Source organism: Solea solea, chromosome 1 (genome assembly GCF_958295425.1).
Source record: "Solea solea chromosome 1, fSolSol10.1, whole genome shotgun sequence".
NCBI classification, from domain to species: Eukaryota; Metazoa; Chordata; class Actinopteri; order Pleuronectiformes; family Soleidae; genus Solea; species Solea solea.
In genome coordinates, this window is record NC_081134.1 from 18,323,041 (window position 1) to 18,350,911 (window position 27,871).

Here is a 27,871-nt window from a genome sequence, read left to right on the forward strand (position 1 = left end):
GAATTTACTCCTGGCTCACATGCAGTTAGTCTCTGATCTATTATGGATTTTGGGATTATTCTGGAGAAGAGCTGTCACTGGATGACCCTTTGCAGTCAATAGTAACCCATCTAAACCAGAAAAATCCCCTTTGAAAGAATCTCAATGCCCATATTTTAGTTGCTTCCTCTAAATCTCAAGTATTTTGGTCTGAAAAGCACAATAGCATTGTTTTGTTTCTTTAAAGATCTTTTGGACTTTAGATTGAACGGATAGTAATTATTGTGAATTATTTTTGAACTGACTTTTATCTTGATGAGCACCTGATATCTTTTGCGACCCAAAGCTGCAAATGTTTTTTTTTAAACCACAGCTTTGTTTGAATGTTGACTTTGACATTGTTTGAATAAGAAATACAGAGATTTTCTCACCACAGCCAATCATCTGCCTCCATCTCACCCTATCCCCTGTGTCCTCAATCCACACATTTTAAGGTTTTACGCCCTTTCATGTCCTTCCTGACACAACCTTCCCCATGTATGCATGATTGGGAACAGCAGTAGGTGTATCCGCCCAGTTGCTGAGATATTGGTAGAAATCGCAAGAAAAACCCAGCAAGCGGGAACCTGGATGCCAACTCCATGTGTGTGTGCATGTGACATGTTTAGTAGCAGTGCCACCTGAAAATCAAACCCTGGTTGTTTTTTAGCCCTAGCATTAGCCACAGGTGATTTGTTGGCAAACAAGTAAATACAAACGATTCAGGAGCATGGATGCTGCGACGCGACGCGGAAAATCACTAACTGTTCAGCGAGAATTCATCAAAAAGCCTAGGTCATACTCCCTGTAAGTCCAAAAAAAACGGATAGCGAGTGTTTCCCGTTTCGTCCAGTATTGATCTAACACAAGTTACTTGGCCCAAAAGCTGCGGTTTAAGGAAACACGAAAAACAAAACATTGTTGAGACACATGTGAGACATATTTTTGAATCATAGCAACATAGACGACAAGCTACGACATTGTTTTCACCAAAAGAGACGTCTTTCGAGCTGGAGAAACTACTTTGATCTCTATGTGCAGTCATCAGTGAGACTGGAGAGCAGGGACCGTGTACAAAGTGCAACGCCCGAAAAATATATTAAAAAAACATTCAATAAGTTTACCATAATACAGTGTAGTGTCATAAAACTTTCTGTAGACTTTAAGGCATAAGAGCATAAAAATGTCACTTTGTTGATTTGCAGACAGTTTTGTCGTTTATCTCATTTTAAAAAAAACGAATGATACATGGATTCATGTAAGTGAGTCTGACCTGTCTGTAACACCACACCAAGTAAACTGAGGACACACTACTATATTCTATTGTAAAAAAAAAAAAAGAAAAACAACAAGCTTCATTTATTTAGCCTGAAGCCGGAGACAAGTAAGGGCACATTGATATTTTAGCAGCTGAGAAAACAGCACATAAGGAATTCCCAGGCCGGACTGACACACACTGGAGCACATGGAATGCAGCATGTTAGAGAGCTGAGTGGAAATCTCAGAGGGATTTGACCCTTCGCCAAGAAACTGCAGTGTCTATTCATCTTTCGGTCAGAAAAAAGCTGAGTCATGAGCAAGACGCTTAGCTCAACCTGACAAATCCTCACAAGGCAAGGTTAAAAGGTTTGAGAGAGGAAATATTTCTTTTAAGCTCTGTCGGTCTCTGTTCCGGTCCTATAAAGTCACTTTTTTAATCAAATGCTGATGTCATTTTTTTTTTTTTTTTGCCTAACAGGGACTGGTTGGTGTGTGTGTGTGTGTGTGGGGGGGGGGGGGGGGGGGGGGTTTACATCAATAAATGTCCCTTATATTTTACTAACAGCTGATTCAGAGCAGCTATAAATAGTAAAATAATCTTTGATTTCATTTCACTTCCATCTCTGTCAATTTCCCTGGAGAAATGTCCTGTTTTCTTTGTGACATCAAAGCTGATTAAAATACCTCCATCGTTTTTATTTCCCAAAAGACAATCACTTTTACAAAGTCCAGTCTATAATCTGATTGGATTATCACTGTGCACATGTGAGTCAGGGTTAAAGGGTTAAAGATGATGTATGTAAGTGCTGTACTAGTAATGGGGATGCTGTTGTTGTTGTGGAGGAAAAAAATGACAACGAATATGGATGTGAAGGTGAGGTTTTATTCTGAAGATGCGTCTCTGTTTGCCTCTCTCTTTATGATCTAATCTAATCAGATTAAACCAGTACAACACTCCAATAGATCTTGATGACCCTGTTTTTTCATGATCAGCTGAGAACAATGAAAACATTAAATAAATGAGGAAGACGATTGATTATTTAAGAATGACTAAGGGAGAAAGGGTGGGAATAAATAAGTTGTACTTCTTCCCACTCCTTTTCAAACATGTAAATTAAAACTTTAAAGTGTTTTTGCTTTGTTCCTTGTTGGAAATAAATAGATTTCTGTTGAGCTCTAGACATCATGTGACTAAGTCTGCTCAGTGTCCACTATGGAATATGGAACGGTACCAGTGCTCGTTTCAAAGCTTTAAGTGTTCACTGAGGCCAGAGATCCAGCAATTTATCACATATGTAATCACACATTATTGTATGTAATCTCATTGTGTGAATGTAGTACACTTGGTGCAACATGTTGCCAGTCCATCGCAGGGCCAGTAGAACTACGCCAATTTAGAGTGTCCACTTAACCTCAGCAAGTTTTTGGACTGTGGGAGGAAACCAGAGAACCCAGAGAACCCAGACAAAGCCCACTATTCCACCGGGTGGCCCTGTACTTTTTGTGCCATGGCTAAAATCTTTCATGTTACGCAATTTGGTAATGCCTCTGGTAGAGTTGAATATTGCTTGTGTTTTTTCCCCGCCGCAATACTGTTGTTGTTAGCCCAGTGAGCCAGCAGGGTCATTACCTCACACTCACACACTTCACCAAATGGAACTATCAATTTAAACCATTGGTTTCAAAGGGCTATACCTACCTATTGTTGATTTGTGATGACCTAGTGGTCCTCACTCCTCCTCCTGAACAGAGTAGTTACCAAGGGCTCATTTTCTGATTAGAAGCCGAGCACTGCTGCCAATTATGGCCTATTTTTTTAGTGTTCCTTTTTAGGAAATCTCCTGAAAACCTTCACTAGACACAGTCCACAGCTGCTATAAAAATATTAGATAATCAAAACATGTTTAATATTTGCTCAACCGTTAGTGAAGCTGTTTCTTGTTGGGTAGACTTTGATGGTACTCATATAACATAAGTATATTAAGTAAAGATGGATGTTGATAGAGATGTCCAGGCTGCACTTCTGTCCATTGCTATTCTAAGCACAGCAACAATCACGGTTAGAGTCCCAGAGCACTCGTAGGACACTGGCTACAGCTACTGTAGCGCAATGCATAAAACATCAGCTGGACTCTCAGCTGGGCTTTTCTCCAAAGAAATGACATCGCTGAAGTAATTACTCGGTGGAAGGAAGCATCAAAGAGGCACAGCTGCCCTCAGCTTCTGCCTCGGACCATGGATAAACCTCTGATGGTGTCAGACGATGAGGGTTCTGGGTCACTGCATGACAACTAAATCATGACTGTCAGTGTCTGGATTTTTTTTATTAGCAGCTTCATCGAAACATAATACAACGCAGAATATGTTTTATTAAAACAGCGTTTCCCAAACTTTCTACATGGGGAGCCACCTTTTAAAGATGGAAAACTATTGTGGAGCCAATTTGTGCATAAATTAGTGACTCATTTATAACCGTATCTGATTAATTGTATTGTATTGTAATTCTGTAATTCTGTAATTTGCTTGGGAGGGACCTGCGACCCTTCTGTGGGTCCCAGTGTTTGGGAATCACTGGATGCATTCATACTAGCCCTTCTTGCTCTTGTTTGGGTCGGTGTGAACATGCAACTGAACTCTGATGCGCATCAAAGAAGCAGACTCTGGTCTGCCTAAAAAAGTAGGTCTTGGTTCACTTCACAAGTTCAAGAATCGGACTACAACGCAGGCCAGTATGGGTGAACACAAGAGTGTGTGTAGAACGATAGCCTGAAAGGATTTGATGCAGCTTCATGTTTTGCTCTTATGTGGCGGAAACAGAGGTTGTCCTGCATTAACCAACAGATGAGCCAGTTTTCTTGTTCATTGTTGTGTCATTTTCAGTAATTCTTGATGCAGTCCCGCGTCAGGCGAGGAAGGGAAAGCGTTATACAAAAGGTTTGGTTCGTTTCACTGAACTGCGAAAGTGTGACAGCAAACTCGGACCGGCTGAATGTCGCAACCCCCCAATTGAACCGAATCCCCAATCGTACCAAGTTTAGCCGACTATGTAGCCGACCTAAATCCCGTCTTCTGAGGCCAAGAAGTGGGCGTGGTCTGGTAGTGAAATCTGACAAAATTGCAACTTTGTGGAAAAATCCCCCGCTGCGGGTGGACCAAGAAAGGCAAAGGGGAAATTTTAATTGACCAGAGAGAGGCAGTAGATACACTGACTTGTATCCCAACATGTATAATTTCAATACTTAAAACCTAAAGATTTGCACCTATATACACCTGAAAAGGTATTTTAGGGGTTAAGTTACACTTTAAGTTGTGCACTCCCTTCGCCGTAGCTTGTTTTCATTATTATCTCCACCAGCAGAACAGGACATTCTGTTGCGTTTCCCTGCAGCGCTGATGCATTTTTAGCAGTTTGCACAAAACAACACTGAGCTTCAGATGGAGCCGAGTCGTGTCAAAGCGACAGCTAAAAGCCATGAGCGGCATTTCGCCCTCAAGCATGTGTTTATCTAATTAAAATTAAAAATAGTGATGTCCTGTGGAGATTCTCATTCATCCATGTCGTAGTTCTTCATAAATCGTAGCAACTGGACTCAGGATGTTTCACATCTCATGCCAGTGTGTCCTAATAATTTTTTTTTTTATTGTTGAGTCATGCATGCAGAATAATAATGCATTCTGTCAACATTTCTGGATTTTGAAATGACAATTTCACTCAGAAAAGGGGTTTCTTAGTTTATAGGCCAACACAGGAGAAAGAAGAAATGATTAATTAGCATGACCTGTTCTGCCAACTTCCAGAGCGAAGGGAAGAATTTGTGGTCTTAACGGAGCAAATAAAGATCACTGACATGGTTTCTTTGCTCCATATCACAAAGAAATCATTAAAAGTTTTTGTTTTTTTGGACAAAACAAGACTTTTGAGAACTTCGTCTTGTCCAGGTTTGAGAAACTTGTTTTGATTGTTCAAAAAAACACTCAAACTGATTAAATTACCAAAATAGTTGTGTTTTACCTATTTTTTGCCAGTATCTTCAAATGTAAAAAGTTACTTACTTCTTACTGTCTTTTTACTGTGCATTACATAAACGTTAATTCTAATGCAATGACTCGTGGAAATGGAAATGGACACACACAACTCTGACTGGCCTCTCCAGTGCTGTTAATGACATTAGCCTTTATGTGTGTTCCTGTAAAAGTGGGTACAAATCCTCTTCAGCCAAAGACAAAAACCATCCACCCTGGAGTGGATTTGGTGTGGCTGCTTTCTCTCGTCTTCAACTCCTTCTCTCCTCCAGTGCTATAAATAGTTGAGAGTGCTGCTGTCTCTCATATTTCATGTGTCAGTGGCTCCCGCAGTCAGTGGTGAAGAATGTTTTCAGCATATAGAAAGCTTCCTCTCGTTCCGTATTCCGTATTCCTCTCCACTCCCCTTCTCTTCTGCATTCCCCACGTCCTCTCTTCCCTCTTTACTTTCATCGTCATCCTCCAGCCTGAGAAAAACAAACTTAAACCACATTTCATGTGTCAGTTTCATGTCCCACAATCGGCAGTGAAGAATGTTTACAGCGTACAGAAAGATTCCGCTCGCCCACCGCTTCCTCACTTTCCTGTCTTCATGTTCTACTCTCGATTTCCTCTTCATGTTTCAGCCTGAGAGGAAGAAAATCGGAGGTAAAAGACCCAGAGTCGCAGATTTCTGGGGCAATGTAAGTGAAAAGAGTAAAGTTCAGTCACATGGATGTAGATCAGGGGTCGGTCAAGTGGAACTTGTTGGGGTCTGGGAGCAATATGATCTTACAACTGTAATATTTCATATAATTTCAAAACAAAAGTCTTTGTTTTGTTACAGGGTGGTATATCTTTTTTGTTTTTTAAATAACTCACAGAAATAACACATTTTAACGTGATAATTAGTGGAAGGCCGATTTGAAGGCCTTCCACTAAGGCACAGGCCGCGAGTTTGAGACCTCTGATGTACTTGGCATCGACTTACTTGATTTCCGTTGTCTCCACACTGGTGCGATGTAGCTGATGAATGTTACGCTACGTTGTATGAGACACAACTCACACTTAAAAACCTGAAGTATAACTCTAAGTCCACATATGTGGATGTGCAGCTAATGTTAACTGTCACTGGTTCTAAACTGACTGTAATATTATGGCAGATTTAATGAGGTTTTGTCATACTTGGACAGATATTAATAGGTTGTGCCATTTTAAGGGCTGTTGGGTGTGTGGCCAAAAGTGACACACATTCACCAGCCTCTTGATTTTTCCAGTTCAGTTCAGTTCACCTTTAGTTTCTGTTTTATTGCTGGAGTTGAGCCTGTATATAAATATGGATGTAGACCTCAACGTGCAAAACAAACTCCCGTTAGGAAGCCACATGGACACAAGTAATCAGAATAAAAGCCTGATTGGAATAAAAATGTCACGTAAATGTGCCAATCTGAAAACTCTGATATACAATACAGCGCATTAAGAATTTGCGACTAAGTACTTGGTGCATGTGTACGCACACCTCAATCAGATCGTTTTATTTTGTGTTCATGTACATGATGAAATTGTAAATTCCAATTGGTGCTTTTCAGAAATAATACATTTTGCACATTTAAACATAACTAGTTTTGTGTCTCAGTCTATTTTTCTTTCAAATGGATGTATGCACCACCCTGTTACACCTCAATCACGGCAATAACAAGTGACCCAGATTGATTCCTCACGTTGCCCATAAGAATCTCAACTCCCATTTTGAAGCCGTCAGAATCCCGACATGGCATTTATTGGATGATACCAGCTGTAAATCACACTGATGACCACACATGTGGCAACACAAATTCACCGATGCAACACCATGTTCTATTGAAGAAGAGCTGAAACTAGTGATTAAGACTAATGGTGAAAAGTAGAAGCTCGTTTTCTCTTAGACAACCAGTGGAGTCCCCCCCTGTTGGCTTTTACTGTTGCTTTTGTCCTGCTTCTTGGGCTCCATCTTTAAAACCAGAAAACTCCATGTTTTCATATGCAGTCTGTGGATGGAGGCTTATTTAATTGTCCTGTAGTTTTACAATAACTACAACATTGCCCTTTGTATTCACTTCACTTGTGAGCTTATTAAACCCTCAGGGATTTCACAGTGAACATGCTCTGGCATCTTTCTTTTTTATTATTTTCCTCCAGTAAAACAACGTGGTTTTGCTGAGCCTGTTCCTCTCTCGGTCACAAACGGCATCTGCCGTCACGTGAGCAGGGCAGCTGTGCATTTTAAAATTGTTTATCACTGCCGTCATAACCTCTGTAATTATATCATGTGGTAAAGCCGCTTGTGAACACAGCTTGCCCAGAGGATCTGTGGAAAATGTTTAATTCATGGTGTTGATTGTATTTTTAGCCGCTCCCGCTCGTTGTTAGAAGAGATGAAGCGTTAAAACAAGGGCTACTTTGTAGTGAAGATGAGGATCTGCTACTCGACGGAAGAACGGTTTGTTTTTCCTTCTCTTTTAACTTTCGTCCACTATCCGCTGGGAGGTTGCGCTGTAAGAGGTGGAGTCTTGTTTCTTTAATTTCTCTGTTTCTCGGTTTCTCCCTCATGGGTTAATGTTTTTCTCTCAGTGGTTTAAGAAGAAAACTTTCACAGCCATGCTTTTCTAGCGAGTGCCATTACATTCCATGAAACATTTAATATCTTAAATTCTGACTTGCCCCTGATTTCCCCCGTTCATTTCAGTGGCATAATTGAATGTGAAACCTGGGAAGCTGTCTCTTATCTCAATGTGAAGAGGGTGATATTTGAGTCATGAGGAGCAGATCTGTAAGAGCGCTTACAAGCAGTCATGCAAGATTATTTACTTTGCTGTGTTTCTGCAAAGGACGTTTACTGGCATAAACACTCATGTCTTCTTTGTCATGGAGACTAGAGCCTTACACTTAAACAAAATGTAAAACAATCTTTAGGTTTTCTATGAATAAATGCGGAATTGTTTCAGGAAAACCTCCCAGAACGACTCTAAAGGATGCAGTATGCATGCCACGCCTGTATGTGGTGCTGTAACACTGCTACACAAAAACTGGAGAAGAAGACGTTGAGCGCACTGTGTTCGCACACTTTTAAAATAAAGCTTTATTCAAAGTATATGGTACATTACGATTAGGGATATTAATGACATGGCATTTTGAGAGTCGACTGTCGAGCCCCCCGTGATCGTTTTTTTTGTTGAATTGTCTGCCTTTTTTTTTTTATCGCAGCAGCGAGGAGGGTGGAAAATATTCTACACTGTTCTACTTAATTTTAGGCTCAAAAACATGGCTGTAATGTCCTATATTGACCATCAAAGCAGTGACCGCCAACTAAGCGAAAACAAAACGATCAGCAGTGAAAGAAAAATAGGTGATAGAGATGCGCGGATGAGCCGTAATGTCATCCACACCCGCTGCTAAATATCAATGATCCACCCGAAGTAATTTTTTTTTTCTTCAATTAATACCGAGTTGAAATTTTCAACTTCCAACTTTGGCGTGAAGACCAAGCAGTGTTGAGATTATTCGATTATGATGTCACGTACGTGCCGGCGGCCAGATTCTGCTGAAAATGGAGGAGAAAATTATCATTTGTGTGCTCTGTGATGAGAGAGTGTGGCAAATGGTCAGCGAAGAAGTCGGTGATGTTGGCGGTTTGGACTTGGGCCGACCGGCTGATGATACAGTGGTGATCCCACACCGCGAATGGCGCGATGTGAAAACGCGCGTTTGGTGTGAACACAGCGTTATGCTTCAGCTGCTGTTTTACTGAAGGTTCGGTTGTTAGCCTCCAACTTAAATGTTTGCTCCTTCAAAGTGTGGGTCCATCATCTATCGCAATATTTTTTACTGTATAAACATCACAATGTCCCGAAAGTAGACTCCTATGAATCTTATTTTCACCATTTCTCCACTGACTATTTAATGACTACCATCTCAGCTCATAATTTCATGGTTTTATTGTGAAGCCACCATGATTGGTTATCTGTATTTGAGGGCGGGCCTTAGTTGAATTGTTTTTAAATTGTCTTTCGGCCTGTGTTGCCCACTTGATGTTTTGAGATGCACGCCTATAGAGAGGTTACCTGCAGGAGCTTCAGCGTAATTGCTGCCACTCGCTGAGTCATATTAGTTAGGTCAAACCAAATGATTTGAATAAAAGACAGCACTTTTGGAAATAAAAGAAAGTGAGAGTGCTATAAACAGCACGGCTTTACTGCTGTGCCGTCGTTGCCGTCAAGCTGCTTTATTCCCTCCCCCACTCTCGTTTCTCTGCGTTTGCATCCCTGATTATTTGCAAATGTAAAAATCTGTCTCTGAGGTGTTATTGCAAGTGCACTGTATATGTGCTTGAGCAGGTAGAGGAGGGGAGAGGGCAGGCTCTCGCTGGGCTCTAGAGAGGTAGTTCCCCTTAGTTGCATTACTAATTAAAATGGGAGCGTTGGATCACAGAGAAATGCTGCTAATTGAATTCCACTGTTGGATGTTTATTTTAGCCTGTGTGGAGTTTAAATTTAGACACAAATTAACCAACACTTTCATATGTGAGTGCGTGCATTCAACGTACAGTTGTTATGGCTTTGTTTAAGGTAGGACTCAAGTGAAGAAAATGGTAAGACTGACCAAAAGTTCTCAGTACACTTTGATGTAGTAATGCATATATTGAAAACACTGTAGTGATAACAGTGCCATCAGCAGGCAGGAGGGAGCTTGATTTGGCTCGGCTTGGTCTCCCGTTACTGCAGCGACAGGTGATCATGTCGACAGCTGGGAAACGAGATGAGCTCACACTATGAGGGAGACTCCCTCACTGCAGCGACATTGTCTCCACCTGCTCTCTTGTATTTGCAATTCTCTGTGATGTTCCGCTTGATGGGAGCTCAAAATCACACCGCTCAAAAGCTCCCGAGTGGTGTGACGTAAGCTGATTTTGGTGTGTGTCAAGTGCAGGGGTTCCCCACGGGTCCTTGACATCCTTGAAATTTGAATTTTGGTTGAAAGAAAAGTTGGTATTGAGGTAAATGACTCCCTTGTTTGTTACGACGCCTACGCAGAACAAAATTTGAGTCATAATTACTACCGATGGACACTGTCCACCGTCTCTCTCCGCCGTTGACGGGAGATTCCATGCAGAACAATGAGCGAGTAAAGTAAAGCAAGAGAGAGCAAATTAATTGATGTCTGGGAAATGAAAATTCCAAAGTCTCTGTCTCGTCAAAGAAAATTACAAAGATCTCAAGGACAATCACTTCAGCTGCAGAGCGTGCTGCAAATCAATAAAAGTGGACACCATGGGCGAGGACGCCCTTACGAGTTGCCCGCACATCTTAAGCTGTGTCAGCAGATTCGGTCCTTGAATTTGAGGGAATTGGTCCTGTAAAGATGTCAACGTTGTTCTAGTCTGTTACATCACATATTGGGAATATTGGGTCATCCTATTGAGTCAATCTTCTTCAGAACCTGGGGTAGGCCACATCCACTTGGGTATAGTTTTTTGCCATCAACTTCATTTAACCATCATATTTAAAATTGAAATTAAAGCACATTTCCTGCAAAACAATGCAGGAAACGCTAGCAAGAGCGGCTGTATTTATGAAAAACTAGAACCGTCACATCCTGCCCCCGTCCCTTAAAGCTGTCCAATGAAAACCACAAACCCACAAACATTTACCTGATAACGCAGCTCCAACCAAGCTGACGGACTGAAGTAGGCATACTGTACAGCTCCATGACTCAATAAACTCTTAATCTCAGTGTCCGCATGTCTGACTCACCTGTCTGGATATAAAGAATAAAAAAAAAAAAATCACATCTCCGATATATATATAAGCACTTACACACACATATAATTACCTCTCTATGTTGCTTTTCAATCCATTCAAGTGGCTCCAAAAAGCATCACCGATGTTCTCAGGTTTGGCCTCGACTGCTAAAACCTTTTCATGTACAAGGCCTTTTGATTGTCCATGTTTTCTTTGTTGAATTAAGTGTCTCTGCCATGTTTTGTAACTCGCTATCTGGCCGTCTCTGCTTCTGCATTTAAGGCGAAATGTCGGGTTCTGTATCCCGAGACAAGTAATACCTGCACCATTTATATTTGGGCCAGCAGGCCTGCCAAAGATTGATAGATTGACGCTAGCAAATCCAAGGTAATCTGATCAACGATTGGTTGTGTTTACTTATCACTGCACAGGCTTGAACCAATGTTTAATCCTATCAGTGTTTAAATCAATTAAGAACAGCACCTTTAAACACTTGTTAGAGATCTTCCTGAAAGTGTTTCTTGGAAAAAAACTATTCTTTTTAGAAACAAGGTTGAAAGGAAATCTCGCCCCCACACGGCAGAACTCCTACAGGTGACAACTAAAAGCTAAAGACACTCAGTCTCTATCTCTCTCTCTGTGTACTGCTGATGCTGTGTCTTGTTAAATACACAACGAGACACCTTTAACATTGTTAATTTAAGTTTTTGAAGTGTCGTTAGCTTAAAAAGCGTGAGCTCGGGGTCTACACTAAGAGGACAGATGACTGGTGAAGCCAAAACCAAACGCACTGCAGCAAGTTTTAATGAGGCGACGGGGGACTGCCCGTCAAACACACAACAAACACTCACATCCCTGAAGAAAACACAGTGTTCAACGCACAAACAAAGGCAGGCATTAGTGCCACGATGGAACCAAGTCTTCTGGTTTTCGAAAAGTGAAGCCCAGGAATTAGGACAGAGGCAGCACTTAAGAACTCAGTTTGAATCAAAGTCTATGAGACAACTAAGGGTGCATTCACACCAACCCTTCTTAATCGAACCCTAGTTAGTTTGCTAGGGTTCAATGGGGTTCAGTTGGGTTTTGCAGCGTCAAAAATCAAGGCAACCACCACATGCTGCTGGTTTTGTTGAAATTAGGCAGGCTTGGGTTTGGTTACACTGCAACCCAATGTGGAAATGCAAAATAGTTTTGTATTATTCCTTTTTCTAATGTGTTTTTCAACAAAGGCTTTTACTTTCATGACCATTATCGTGAAGCTTTAATAGAGGAGTTCCAAGTAACCATTCTGAATGAGGTAAATGTAGCTCTTGCCACCGGGAACAAACTACAAAATAGTTTGAAACTGAAGGATCCAATGTCATTGGACACTTTTAAATTATCATCTGGTTGTGGATGTTTTGCCTAATTGCACTTTAATTGATTTAACTGAATAATTGCTGGTTACACTGCATTTTGTATAACTCAAGTTGATTTTTATGCATATTTTATATGCACTCTATATTGTAGTCAGTATGCTGTATGGTTGAATTGGTTGTATCCATGCTCTAACCTGTTTGTATGAGTTTTATTCGTTGGAGTCTTGGTTTGAGAGTTGACATTTAATGAACTGGAATGATATAATCTGTGGGTTGTGAGGAAGGCAGGGTTTGGATGTCTGGCAGATTTGAGGACCACGTGCAGGACTAAACGTTCTGGCAAAGACTAGAGAGAAGAACCAGGATAATAAATTGCGGAGTCTTGATGAGTTGATTGAAGCCAGGTGTGCAGGTGAACAGCAGGTGGAGGTCAGGAGGCCACGCCCACACAGACACACACACAGGGAAGACAGGAAGGGACAAAAACACCACGAAAGACGGAGAGAAATGGTGCGTCTGACTTTGGAGAGTCGTCACGTTCGTTGGTCACGTTCCAGGTGAGAAGTCAGAAAAAGAAACATGAATGCTAACTATTGCTAACAATACGAATCAGTAGTGATGCTTTATGCGGTATGTTACGCACACAAACAGTGTAGTAACATGTTTGTAATGTAAAATAAATAAGACAGAAATTGAGTTAGCAGTAAAAGTAGTTGGGTGTTTTTATTATTGTTGCTAGCGGCAGATATCTTGAAATCATGTGTTGAGGTTTGAGAGGTTGTTTACACTTTGGGGGGGCGTTCCAGTTGGAACTTCCGGATAGGAACTCAGAAATTTTGTTTTCCAAAATTGCCAGGGCCATGGCAACACCAGTGTGATTGACAGCTAGTAGGAGTGGGAGTACCTTACAACACAATACATGGTCCACGATACCAATAATATCGCAATACAATGATTCTGAGATTTTTCTATTTATTTACATAGTGAACAAAGTGCATAAAGTCTATGTATTGAACGTGGATGGAGCATCTCTTAAAGTAGCTTTCTCTTTCACCATTATCCCGTACAACTCCCTCTTCTTTGGTCAGGTAACATTCGCCCAAGTTTCCCCTCATTGTGCACGACTGTTTACTTTAGAGCGCCTTCATTTCTTAATTAAGTGATTGATTATTGTATTGCATGTGGAAGGATAACGATATATATCAACAAATCTTTATTTTTGACCCTCCCCTGATGTGTTATATCTGACATCTGAATTTTTAAGTTGCAAAAACCGTCATAACATCAGTCAAATCGTGAATCCCAAGGCTTCAAAACCACGTCCATCTTTATACGCAGTCTATGGTCATAGTGTTAGAGAAAAGGAAGAGTTACCACATGCATTTTTACTGCAGGATAATAACATTTCTACAGATATTTAGTCGATTTGATGTTGATCTGCGTTGATGTTGAACTCCCGTCTTCCCCAAAAACACGCCCCGTCTCAGACTCCACTGATGGGCTTAAAGGGTCAAAAGATTAAAGCTCGATATTCCCTCAGTCACGTCAATCATAGAGCGCCAATCTCAACATTTAGAGATTACCACTTTGAAATGTAGGGGATAAATACCCAAGCATTACTGCACTGAAATATAGAATCTAAGATTATACTGCTGTGAAATAAAGCCTCGGGGCCCTAATCCATAAATCAAAGTCTTGTCTCGATCTGGGCTGTGGGCCTCTATATCCTAGTTCTGATGGCTGTTACTGGGCAAAGCTGCTTTGTGTTGGTCAGTTGTTGCGACAATGGCTTGGACACAGTCTGTTAAGTTGACCTATATTTGGCTCTCCGCCCTGTTTAACGTGAAAAAAGCCAACCTGTGCAGTCTTTTCTGCTCACTGCTCTCTGGTCGGATTTAAGCTTGAATAACCTGTCATATGAAATATTTAATGCAGAGAGTAGACACTATCTGGTATATAGGCTGTACAGTTTTAGTGTTTAAGGCAGAATAAATACTTTGAGATGTCTGGATAGAGAAAATTTACTCAAGCAAAGGTACAAAACGTCATAATACGGTGCCTGTGTGACAGCTGACTTTAATATCAAACAAAATATAATAAATTGTGTTTTTAATGGCATTTTTTGACAACTTTCACATTAAATTGGAAGAGATTCCATTAAAAAAAGAACTGTAATTAAAAGAAGTAAAAAAAAGGCATGTTAGAAATTATAATGAACAGCTTTATTTGAATCTTCTAATTAAAGTGCAACATTTTCTTCGGAATAAAATACAAATTATTTCCTTCTGGTTTTTGTTTTTGATAAAATATTTGTATTGTAAATTTCTCTCTTCAGATCACAGCGTGTGACGTTACTTTTCCTCCTCTCGTCTATCCCTAGAGTGTGCGGCTGCATTTTTATGAATGCATTAAAAGAAGAAATAAAACAATAATAATAATAATAATAAGAATAACAATAATAATAAAAGCAATTCTCCTGTGGAATAACACAGGGACCATGTCTGTATGAGTCATGCACACTGACTCAGTGTGGATTTCAAAGTCAAGCAACGCTTCTGTTGGTCCTCGACAGCTACAATTTCATTTATTGACACGTTAGATTTGAACATTTGAAAGTTACACTAACAGCATATGAAATAAATACCACCCAAATAAAAATAATACAAATACAATCTAATATTAATTCAAAATAAACAAAAATGCTCAGTTTAATGGCAAGCATGAACATTTAGCGGGAAAAAATGGGGCAAGGAAGACTTATAAAGTCAAATGAATAAAATAAAGAGTATAATTAACACAGGTGTGTCCAGGTGAGGACAGGTAAGATTAAATTTGACGAAAACAAAAATCTATATTTCTCCAAATGTACAAACACAAATGACATATGTTAGGAATCCACATATAGATGTAAAATGTAATCCTATACAAAACTGCATAAAAGGATTAGGGCCGCATGTAAAATACATTTGGGAAATAAAATGAAAAAAAAATAAAATTGACTAATCTCACAATTAAAAGTTAGAATTTAAAAATCCTGGTTTCTATTCTGAGAATTCTGAGAAAAGAGAATCCTCTGGGAATTCTGAGCGGATAAAGTCAGAATCCTCACTTTAATCTGAGAATTCTGAGTAAAAAAAATCTGAATTTTGACTTTAATCTGAGAATTCTGAGAAAAAATTAATCCAACTTTAATCTCAGTACTCAGAGAAAAAAAAATGTACAAACAGAAAATTCAAGTGACAAAAATAAATCAGTATCGTAACAGAGGAACTAAATCTTAATTGTAAATCGACTCAGATTACCATATACATTTAATCTGAACAACAAAAGACACATTTATACATTTACAAAAATTATGAAAGTTTCAAAATCTTCATTTACTCCTGATAATCCAGATTTTTGGTGTGTATAGCAAAACTGTGCTCAGCTACTCTGTCCCTGAGTCTTCTTTTTGTAAGGCCACAGAGACCCTCACACTCATACACTTTCTTAGGGCACCAGTAACACTGAAAACGTGGATTATGAAGATGTGATGTACCTACAGGAAGGAAGGAGACAAGAGAGGAAAGAGGCAAAGGTGTGACATGGTAGCAGCTGCAGAGGAAACACTCCTCCAGGTTAAGGAGGAAGGAAAAGTGAGACATCTCGATGATAGTGAAGCATGTAGTGGTGTCACAAGGTCAGAGTTGGACTTGGACGGGACGGGTGATGTGTGCTGCAGGTTCAAATCGGTGCGGCGCCAGCCACCGCCGTTCCCTCATGTCACGCTCGGCTGCGCACTACCTAATGAAGTGGAAATTTGCAGGGAAAAAAATGAGAGGAGATGCCGAAATAGGTCAAGTAAGTGAAGACGAGGTTTAGAGGAGAGACAACAACGGCAGGGAGACACAGGTGAAGAGGGGGAGAGAATGTGACGAGGGGAGGAAAAGTAAAGAGAAGGAGGACAAACACCAAAATGGAAGACAAGCACAGAGAGGTCAGCCATATTAGCAGCTTTCAATGACCAGAGATTGTTGCCTAGCAGCAAGCAGGAGTAATCTCTTCTCTTCTTTTCTTTTCTCTTCTCTCTGGCTGTTGCTCTGTGCAGCATCAGGATTACATGGCACATGTGTCTTTCTACACACGGATGACAAAAGGCATCAAACCTGTGTGTTCTTTCAGGACCACTAGTCTTCTGATAAAAAAAGGGTCAGAATTCTGACTTTAATCTGAGAATACGGAGGAAAAAAAGTCAGAATTCTGACTTTAATCTGAGAATTTGGAGGAAAAAAGGGAAAAATCCTGACTTTACTTCCAAAATTCCAAGAAAAAAAGTCACTATTTTGACTTAAAACTGAGAGTGCTGAGAAAAACAGTCAGAATTCTGAATTTAATCTGAGAATTCAGAGGAAAAAAAGGTCAGAATTCTGACTTCAGAAACTTTCCTTGGGATTGGAAACCTTTGTTTGGGAATTTTTTTGGGGAAGAAAATCCAAATTGGACTCTTCTCGTGGGAATTAACGGGAATTTTTGCAACCCCTAATTTTGACTTCATCCCACAGCTGGAAAAACACGTTACCAAAGCAAATGCAAAAATGATCCAGTGCAGAACTCTGTTCTCAGTTAGATGCTATTTAAGACCAATTCATGATGTCATGATGAATGTGCAGAAATGTGTCCAAAATTGTGTGAGCATATGGACAGTGTGCAAGGTCCTGGTCCTTGTCCAGGTCCAGGTAGGACACTAAAGTGGATCACGTACACATGTACCAGGCTGACATGTGCCCTCATTTAAAGTGTGACTCGAGCGTTATATACACAGTGGAACAGTGCAATGTATAAGGAGACACTTTAAAGTCTGTGCTTTTTTATTCTGACTGGCCTAGATACAGAAAAGTACTGGTGCACCTGTCCAGGATGTGTCAGTGACACTTGCCAAATGCATGCTGGGAAAAGCTCCAGCTACCCATGACCTGAACATCACAGAGTCAGAGAGGAAAAGCAGGAAACATCGATCAGCTGGGGTAGAAGAAATGTGGCATTAGTCACAATATGGACCGGTTCCAAGTGTCATTCACTCTGTTCTGAATGAGGATGAGTTTGAGGACGATGAGGTGAAATATCTTCAAAAATCAACACAAACGTACAGATCAGCATTATTAACATCACATTATTCTAAAACAATCAATGATTTGATCAAATAATATTAGTCCTGTACAGTGTCACAGCAGCAAAGACAGTAAAGATATAATAAATCATAAACATGCATTGTTTCATAATATGTGAAAGTACAATATAGAAAGATATTAACAATACGACTATAAAAAGTTAAAAATAGAATGTACATTACAGACAGTTACCAGAATATATGGGCTTGATATTTATAGTATAAACAAGGGTTAAACATGATGTATGATATATGTATATTGCACTTGTGAAAAATGACAGCGTTAAAATAACGTGTTGCATGAGAGCAGTACTTGTTATTTCACAATTCTCTTATTTTATGCAATAAGTAACTTACAATAATAATATTCATCAGATTAAAAGATAATGAAAATAATCTTTCACATCCAAATGTGTGTTATTTATGTTTCTTTTTCCGCTTTTGATATTTATAAATATGTGTATACTTATATAGACAGGCAGACAGTAGCGCAGTGGTTTAGAGTGAGTCATCTTTCAGCTTGAAGGTTGTGGGTTTGATTCCTGGCTCCACTAGTCTACATGTCAAAGTGTCCTTGGGCAAGGCACTTACAGTAAGAGGGCAGCGTGTAAATGGGTATGAAAGATGAGTGATAGAAAATGTGTTATGGGAATGTACTTGTTATATTGTTATTGTATATTTTATGCTGCTTATTTTATATCGTAGTACAACACTGTCAAGTGAAATTCCCTCGTGTGAGATCAATAACGTCAAATGTAATCTAATCTTATCTGAGTTTTATAAATACAAAATTCCCTTGTTTTCCAGGAGATATGCCAGTGCCTGAGGTGGCGTCTGACACTGCCTGCGCTGCCGCCATGTTGAGCCCTGTCCTCAATGCCTCCAACGGAGACGGCTCCGAGTCCGAAACCACATCCGCGATCCTCGCTTCAGTCAAAGAACAGGTCAGAACTCTCTCTTTCTATTTTTCTCTGAATGTGTGAGTGTGTGTGTGTGTCATAAATGACTGACATCTGAATATCAGAGTGATGAGGATGATCCCTCGTGTCCCAACAGGGCGACACAAGGTGGCAGATCAACATAAACCACAATAATTAAAAGTAGACTCATCATAACCATGGTGTATCACTACAGCCGTGGTGATATGAGGACAAAAATCTTATCTCTGTACAAGTTTTAATGTAATTCAATATGGATATAAATCAAATCAATATTTCTTCAAGGCTGGATATTTTTAGTCTGTATCCCCATGAATGAGATATATGTGGTCCTCATGAAAAGTTTTATTTTCAGATGTTTTGAGTGACAATACACTGCAAATACGCTCTAAAATAAATAATATCTACTGTTTATGATCTGTATGAATACACTTATTTCTTGTGTTAGAAACAATGACATTGGCTGTAAATATGGTCAAATTCTGCTGTAACACAAGTAAGTAAGTTATTAAGTGACTTTTCTAAATATAATTTTGTTGATTCCATGCATTTTTTTAATCGATGTTTAAAATATTTTGTGTATTTTACACATTTTTAATCTTCATCTTTGACTCAAACTCCGCTGCTTGTACTGCCACCTGGTGGCCTGGTGGTCACAAACTGAAACCATGTGATGCTACGACTGGAGCCTGAAGTTTGTGCTTTGTAAACCTCTTAACTGTCCACGCCACAGTGTATTTAAAAAAGAAAACTGTGGTGATTTTTATCTCACAGGGGAGTTGCTAGTATTATGGGATGTGAGGGAAAACAACTCAGGAGCTAAAGATAACCAGTGAAAATGCTGAGAGTAGAAGAAGAAGAAAAAGGAAATAATGCAGCTTTTAGACCGAGGGCATCACTCTGAGTTACAGAGAGACGTCGTGGAAGAGCATTTCTAGTCCAAGTAGGTCATGAAGACGCGGACACACACACACGTATAGAGGATGTAGGGCATGATAATGGCCTTCTGAGAAGAATGTGTAAAAAGTGAAAAGCAAAAGAGGAGAAGAATGGACGGAGCGTTTGCGTCAGCGATTTGCACAACGTGAACAGAGAATTGCTCACTCACTCCCTCCCTGAGCTACAGTTGTTATGGTCCATTCTTCTGCCATTGTTATGATTTTCCAAGTCAGTCGTTTGTCAAATTCCCTTCACACTTGTTCTTTTCGGTGTGATTTTTCTGTATTTTGCAGCTATTTTCTCTGCAGTGTTTCTTCTGACTTTTTATTGTGTCATTTCATGTAGAAAATCAAGGCCCCTGAAGGTACCAGATATGGTTCCTTGCCTGTTTGTGGTAAAAAAGAGGAAGTGTATATTCTGTACATATATATACATATATATATATATATAAATATATATATATATACAGTATATAAGAAAGTACAAGAAGTGTTTCCCAGTCCGAAATGAGGTTCTGCCTCATTAGGACTAGAGCAGCAACATACGATTATTTTCCTAATCGATTCATCTGTCGATTATTTTCTCGATTAATCATTTGGTCCATAAAATATCAGAAAACCTGTTGGTGTTCTCAAATGTCTTGTTTTGTCCACAAACCAAAATGTTTAACTTTTAATGATTTCTTTGTCATCCAAAGCAAAGAAATTAAGAAAATATTCACGGAAATCTTGTTTGATTTATTAAAAAGCTTCAAACCGATGAATCAATTATCAAAATAGTTGTGGATTAATTTATTATTCGATTGATTGTGTCAGCTCTAATTAGGACCAGGTTTTGGTCCTACTGAGGACTACTGGTCCTGACAAGGTCAGTGCCAGAAAACAGTCCCAAATACAAGAGCACCAACTCACACACTCACACACAAAGCCCTTCTGTTTCTTCACAAAGACAAGGTCGGCCATGAGAGACCAAGAAAAGGCTTCACACACACACACATGCGCTCTACACACACACACACACGTACGTACATGCTGCCAGTCAGAGTCTTTTGCCTCTGCTGACTCACACCAGGAGAATCCCTGCTGATGTTTTTTCATCCATTTCCTTCCACCCACATGAGATTGATTAGCCGTCTGACGTCGTATTCATCACATCTGTCAGCTTTTGTCAACGTGTCGTTCATCATCGTTGCCGTCAACACATCTGCCACAGGGGACGGAAGGAGCGATCGGGCGGGGGCCCTTTGATGAAACACTGCGTTGGCCGTGCCACCACCTCGGTACCAGGGGCCGTGCCAACCGTGTATGAAAATATAACATTATGCAAACATGCGTGAACAGTGGAATTCTCTTACTCTCTCTCTCTCAAAAAAATGTAATTTTCATGGTACAATTAATGACATGTTAAACAAAAGCCTTGTTCAGCCCAACTGGAAAGAAGCCAACTATTCTTAAATGGAATTAAATGTACTATCTTATAAATCTGCAGTCACTTTCAGACACTAATGTTCCTTAAAATGAGGAAAAATAGGCCAAAATTTATTTAGAAGATTAGATTAGGCTGTATTGATCCCACACTGGGGGAATTCACAGTTAAAAGGACTTAGAATAGAAAATATAACAAAAAAAATAATACATTTAAGAAAGTTTAAATAACCACAAGGAAAGAGATTCTGCCATGTGAGAAATAATTTCTTTACTTGATTTAGCTGATAATAATAATTTCTACCTTAGAATTTCCTATATTGAATTTCCCCTCTGGAATTTCCCCTCTTGGCCTGTTTTTTTTTTTTTGTTTTTTTATTAAACTTTTAGATTGAGATCATTTTTCTCGTGCAAAACTTGCTCGCCCAAGATTATTTTTCCCAATTCCTCCAGAAATTAGACTTATTTTTCTTTCTTGAAAATCAATTTTTGCAGCGTACACCCTGACACAATACATAATTACATAGCTATTTACATTATATGTGTCCGCTACATAAATAGCGTAATGTAATACCAGCGCAGCACAGTGTAGCTCACCAATAAATTCCACAAAGAAGAAGAAAATTGACACACAACGGCAGCATTGTGAGTTGTTTATCACAAGACAAGCTTTGTTTTAGAGAAACATTTTTCTCTATAGTTGCACATAAGTGATGATTCTGTGTCAACAAATCAGTGGACTGCAGTGTGTCTAGCTCCACCCTGTCGTAGCCGGATGATTATGCTTGTTAACCCAACTGCAGGGTGCCAAACCTTGGGTGGTACGGCTCGGCTATTTTGGTACACATCTCAACGTCTGACAGTGGAAACGCAAACAACTGCATGAAAATCTATGCCTGCTTAGGTCTACAACATCTTCAGCATATGTTTACCATGTTAATCTCACTTTTCTGAAAGAAAAGCCTTTTCTGATAGAAAACTGAAGCCTGTGTCGCTTTGTCCAACCACTCGCTCTCCCACACCAAACCTCATAGAGAAAATCATCAATTTTACGTCACAGCACACAGGTTCTTTTCATCCATTGTTGCCTCCATTAGTAAGTTGAAAATGAAAGTGTTTCAAATCATGTGTTGAGATCTACATAAATGACACAAACTTAGCAAACAGGGCAGCAGTAGACCAGCTGCTCCAGTGTCTCCATGAACAAAAAATGTGGATTTTATCTATGGACTTTGGTGCAAAACAGTTAAGAGTTCCCAAACTTCTTTTTTACATGTGTGCCCTAAATGTTTCTGTGATGTAGATGCATCCACTGTGGCCCAGTTCTGAGAGGAATTCCTTGCTATGCGAGATGTGACCTATTTAAAAGAAGAAGAAGAAAAAAAACAAATACGACATTGGAGTTGTCTTGTTACTCGACAGACAAAGTGAAAGTGGCACAGACCAGAGTCGCTGTCTTCTGCTCGCAGCCTGGTAACATGTCAAACAGTCCAAGCTGGAAAAATCACACAAACGCAACCAGAGCATCGTGTTTTTCAATATATTAGTTCTAGTAACAGCCAGTCATGTGTAAATATGGGATTTTAGCTACAATTTGGGCTGTAAATTGTGTAGACTAATGATTCTGAAACTTATTATACCAAGTACTCTGGAATTAGATTTGTGTCAATGTTTTCAACACTTTTAAAAGCAAGCAACACTTAATGAATTATTCAAAAATATTGTATTTTATTTGTTTGAAAATACACTTTTTGTTTGCAATGATCGGAATTTGGCTCCCTCACTTTTTCTTTGCGGCGTCGTTTTTTGTTTGCGATTCTGACCATGGGCGGGACTTAGCAAGCTGCCTGCTGATTGGCTACTGAGTTTTGGAGCGACAGCTCAATGGACCGGAAGTAGTCACAAGCTTGGAGTCACTGTCTGTCTGGAACTCTGATAAATTAGTTGTAAGTATCCATCGTTTGTCGATGGGGACGTCGACTCCAAGCACAAATCATGGCAAAAAACAAGTGAGGGAGCACAAACGCAAAAGAGTCGCAGGAAACAAAGAGTGTGTTTTCAAACAAATAAATGCTTGCTTCGTGAAAATACTGTCCCAAATCTTATTCCATCTCTCTATCTTGAAGTAACACCATTATCGCCAACGTTAAAATACAGTGGTGCAAATCGGCTGAGCAAAGTCAGCTACAAATTATTTTCATAATCGATTAATCTGTCGATTATTTTCTCCATTCAACGAATAATCGCTTGGTCCTTAAAATGTCAGAACACGTTAACCTGGAAACTGGGATGTTCTCAAATGTCTTGTTTTTGTCAACAAACAGTTTTTAATGATTCCTTCCTGCTCATGCATGTTTGCATGATTTCTTAAGCAAAGAAACCAGAAAATGTTCACATTTAAGACGCTAAAACAATCAGAAATCTTGTTTTAATCATGAGAAAAGCTTATCAAAATAGTTGATATCGATTCATCGAGTAATTGTTTCAGCTCTTCAGGAGGCAGATTTATTCCCAATAAGATAATCTGCTATCTCATCATCTTCCTCTTCCTCACATATACTTCACACACGGGTATAGTGATGATTAGATTAAGATTAAGATGACTCTATTTATTATAATTATTTTGTTATTTGCTATGGTACACGTGCCACAGTTTGAGAACCATGGAGGTAGCTTCAGAGAGGGAGTATCCATGTGGTCTTGCTTCTACTTCCAAACTGGTGAAACACTCATCACCACTGCTTCTACCCTCATTTTCATCATCCTGGCCACGCGGCCTCCCCGCTGTTCTGTTAAAAGCCTCAGCGCTGGTGAAACATATGGACTGTCAAAGAAGAGACGCTGCTTTCACCGCCTCATCAGAGGGGAGGAAAAACATGACAGCGCTTTCAAGACGGCTGAGAGGATTGAAATGGATGAAAACGAGGCAGAGAAACGTGCGGCGAAGAGAGAGAGAGAGAAGTCGACCAGCGGGGAAGAGATTGTTACACGGGCCGTTTTGCCAGTTATCATGGCCGCCGCGGGAAAATGAACGTGAATCATGGTGTTCTGTGGAACTGTTCACTCTTAATTGGTGCTGCAGCAGGAAAAACATCTTCTCTCTAATCTGCCCTACAACACACATGAATCCAATCAAAAGCAGTTTAGGCTGAAGTCGCTGACATCACTTTCTTTTTTGCTCATATTTTTATGCTTTGGATATTTGGCACCTGATTACTTGGCTGACCGTCCTGATAATCAGGCCACCTGGATTTATTTTGATTTAATGGCTGTAGAATTGTCAATGAGTGAGCATTTCTGCCCCCTTTTTCCAAGATAACTTTCACTTTCCATATCTGGCAGTTATTCAACCTGAGAGAAGCTGATGTCACAAACGTGTGACACGCCGGTGAATCTCGTCTGTGATCAGACGGTCGTTCGGCAGAAGTCCTGAGGGGCTACCGTAATGACAAGTACATGGGTGCAAAGCAGTATTTCTCTGCTTTCCGGTATCCATCCATCCATCTTCTAAAGCTTTATTCTTTCTAAGAAGAGGCTTTATAAGAAACCGCAGAACCTGGAGAAAACCCACACAAAAAATCCTATGTATAACCCCAACATTTACGTAGGTATGTAGGTGGTAGTCTTCCCAGCAACAGGCAATAAAAAGCAGGTGTTTTTTAGTAATTCGTAAAAACCGAGCAAAACTCTAAAACTCATTATGGCTTTGAGCAACAAACGTCCTTGAGTTTTTTTTCCTCTTTTTGCCCTGCAGTTTGAATAAACTGTATTATTGCTGACTGAATCGTTTCCCCCCTCTTCTTGCAGCACAATGAGTCTGTGTTACACTTGATCATAATGTGCCGTGTCTGTTCCTGTGCTTAAAACCATCCTCGGCTCAGTTTCGCCCAGAGGCTGGAAACACTGACGCTGGTGAGGAGCGGAGTGAAACATCTCCGGCTGCAGACGAATAAATAAAACAAGACAAATGGCTGTGGTTTGGGATGAACATTTAAGTAGTTTTGGTATCTGCAGAGCACTAAATCTCCTGGAATCTGTCTCCTGTGTTGTCTTTGTCTTTATCTTATTTCACCTCACCTCCTTTCATGCAGGCTTGCTTTCCTCTGCCTCCAGGACGACTTCATTTCTGACTTCTCGTACTTAATCATTTTTCCAGCCTCAAAGATTTTTTCGCTCCAGACGGCAGCGGGTCTTTGCTGCCTCGACATTTTTCCTCATTGGACATCCTCTCTCTTCTAAAACAACTAAATGCCAAGCGAACACCACAGGGCACAATTAGACTCCTTTACACCAGACAGATTCACGCCGACTCTGCGGCCCACGCAGCCCACCACTGTCCTGCGCTCTTTCATTTTACTTTACTAATTGCTTTAATGGTGTTTTCAAGGACCAGCCTGTTCCTGTTAGCTCGTGGCTGCACACTAACTCACTGTCCGTCTTCTCCCCGTCTCCTTTAATAGGCTCAAAATGGAGCCTCGATCTTTGGTAATGCAATCAGTTGACAAGCACTTGGTGCTCATTAAGACATCGTAGTTAACTGCTGTCGTTTCTAACTTAATCTTACTTATCGGGCTATGTTACACTCACACGTCCACGCCAATAAACCTGTCATTCATTTAAATCTTTTAAAATGTGGGTTATTTTTTTTTGTTAAAGATCCAGTGTGTAAGATCTGTCGTGTAGGAGGTATTGTGTACTTCATAGTACCTAAATAACGTTAAGGAGGACGTGTCTGACACCAAACTGAGAAGAGCCGATTAGTGCTAGAACTGTATAATGGAAAAGTGCCATTATATTTACATCAGGAGTGGGTATTTACCTATAGAAGCCTCTATGGTTTTAATGGACAAACAAATCACCTTTTGAACTTTACTGATAACTGAGGGCAACCGTAGACTCTACTACATGCTTGCCACAGGCATTTTTACCACTAGATGCTGCTAAATCCTACACACTGTACCTCGTTTTGAAGCCTCTTTTGGCGGCACAATGTTGACATTTTGCAAACTAGGGCTTCCACAACAATACGATAGTATCACAATATTGCAATATACTGAGTATGTGCAAAATCATTTCGCGATATACTCACACAACAGCTCTAGGGAGCACTTGGCACCATCTAGTGGACTGAAACATCAATTGATTTATTTTTATGCTAATGCACAAAAAGTTCAGTGTTTAATTGCAATAGTTAAAAAAAATATATGCTAAAGAAAAAGGTATATGATAAAATATTGCCATGCAAAATATCACTATATTTTGCTGCAACCAGGCTCCTATTGGACGATACCAGCTGTCAATCACACTGGTGTTCGCTCATGTGCGGAAAATAATTTATAAAACTGACATCAGGTTCTGACCTTAAAAAAACTGGCGACTGATGCCATTAACTCCTCAGGAAAATGTTAACTGATGTTGCAAATCAAGTGAAAAGTAGATTTTTTTTTTTTACCATAGACGTGCATTCAAGCTTCAGGGAGAAAAAGGGAAAACTAGGTCAATTTTTTGTTTACGGTCTATGGTCACACCCAATTATTGTAGCATGTGATACTCCATTTGCTCAAAATGTGGATTTTACGTGAACTTTTCACACAAAAAAACCCCAAAACAACAAAAAACAATTGCAATTTTTTTTTTTCATTTTCCTAATTACAAAGAAAAGAGCTTATATCCGAAGTTTTGCATCAACAGAACCAAACTGAAGCTTGTTTTGCTCGTATCTTTTGGGAGTTTGGCTCTGTGACCTCTTTAAACACCTCCGGTTGCTTCAAAAGGACATTTAAATGACTTTTAATTATTGATTAAGTCTGCCAAATGTTTTCTTGTTTTTGTCCCAGTTCATGTGTGGATTTTCAATTGTTTCTGTCTCTGGCTAAAACACTTTCATTAGAGATGCAAAAGTGAGCTCTTCTATACACAAACCACAGCTTTGGTTTTTACACACGTAAGCCGCGGTGCCGTGGTCCATGAGTCACGTGCTGTTCTTGCAGCAGAATAATAATTTAGAATTGTACATTAACTGAAATAGTTTGCTTTAAATTGTTATGTGGAAATTGGCAATATAATTTTTGCACTTAAGACAAACTAAAAACTGCAGCTGCACTGAAAGTATGATTATACTTAATATGACTTAATTTATGAGTACATCACTGGATGTTTCCTAACACAAAAAATAAAAACAATTATTCTCCATGAGGAGCTAAATAAACCTAATTGAATGAAAAGAAACCATGACCCAGAAACAGCAATTAAAACTGAACCATAGGTTTGCTGAACCACCTGCTTATGCACATGTATACAGCGTTTGCTGGTTTGACTCAGAAACACTGTATTTTCCATGTTTTTCAGCATTATTTCTTTGGCAGGTGAAATATTTTAAACTCCCACAAAGACTAAAATCATAAAATCAGGGTGTCTGCTGTGATCCTGGTGCAACCTGAGCCAATGCAAATTGGAATAAAGAAATGACTGGAGGCTGGATCTTTGCATGCAGCATGTATTCACACTGACATTCAGTGGCATTCAGACGGAGCGCTCACGATAAAGGAAAAGGTTTTCAGGAAGTGTCACAGGTTTTTTTAGTGTTGTACCTGTTTCTGCTGCGAAGCCATGGCTCTGAAATTTGAATCAGATTGCATCTGGGTAAGTGACCGTGGGTCATCTGAGTTTCTACTTCATTTCTCCACATATTTGTTTGGATAGGTTTTTATATGAGCACAAAATAACACGGATAATGTGTTCAAGTGCTATAATTAAATGTGATACTTTCCTTCTTGGGGGCTTGTTAAGAAACTAGTGGAACTGTGAAGCTCACTGGTTACACTATTGCTACCTAAGGGCAAATCAAGAGAAGTGGATTATATTTATGTGGATTTAAAGTACACATTTTCCTCAAGGGGCTATTGAGTCTCTACAACATTCTCTATACTTACTGTACATGTGAGATTTAGACAAAGAAAAGAAGAAAAGTGCTAATGAAGAGTTATTCCACTCAATTTCTGTTCAACCA

At 39.7% G+C, this 27,871-nt stretch overlaps 1 protein-coding gene across 5 annotated transcripts in view; it reads left to right on the forward strand.

Annotated features, from left to right (window-relative positions):
• The window catches only part of ctnnd2b (catenin (cadherin-associated protein), delta 2b), a 135,503-nt gene that overhangs the window by 17,141 nt on the left and 90,491 nt on the right, over window positions 1-27,871 (forward strand). For all 5 annotated transcript variants that reach the window (XM_058627597.1, XM_058627605.1, XM_058627589.1 and 2 more), the window contains exon 2: window positions 18,369-18,505. In XM_058627597.1, the coding sequence (XP_058483580.1) occupies window positions 18,374-18,505 (132 nt within the window). In that variant the 5' untranslated portion in view covers window positions 18,369-18,373. The remainder of the gene's footprint in view (window positions 1-18,368; window positions 18,506-27,871) is intronic.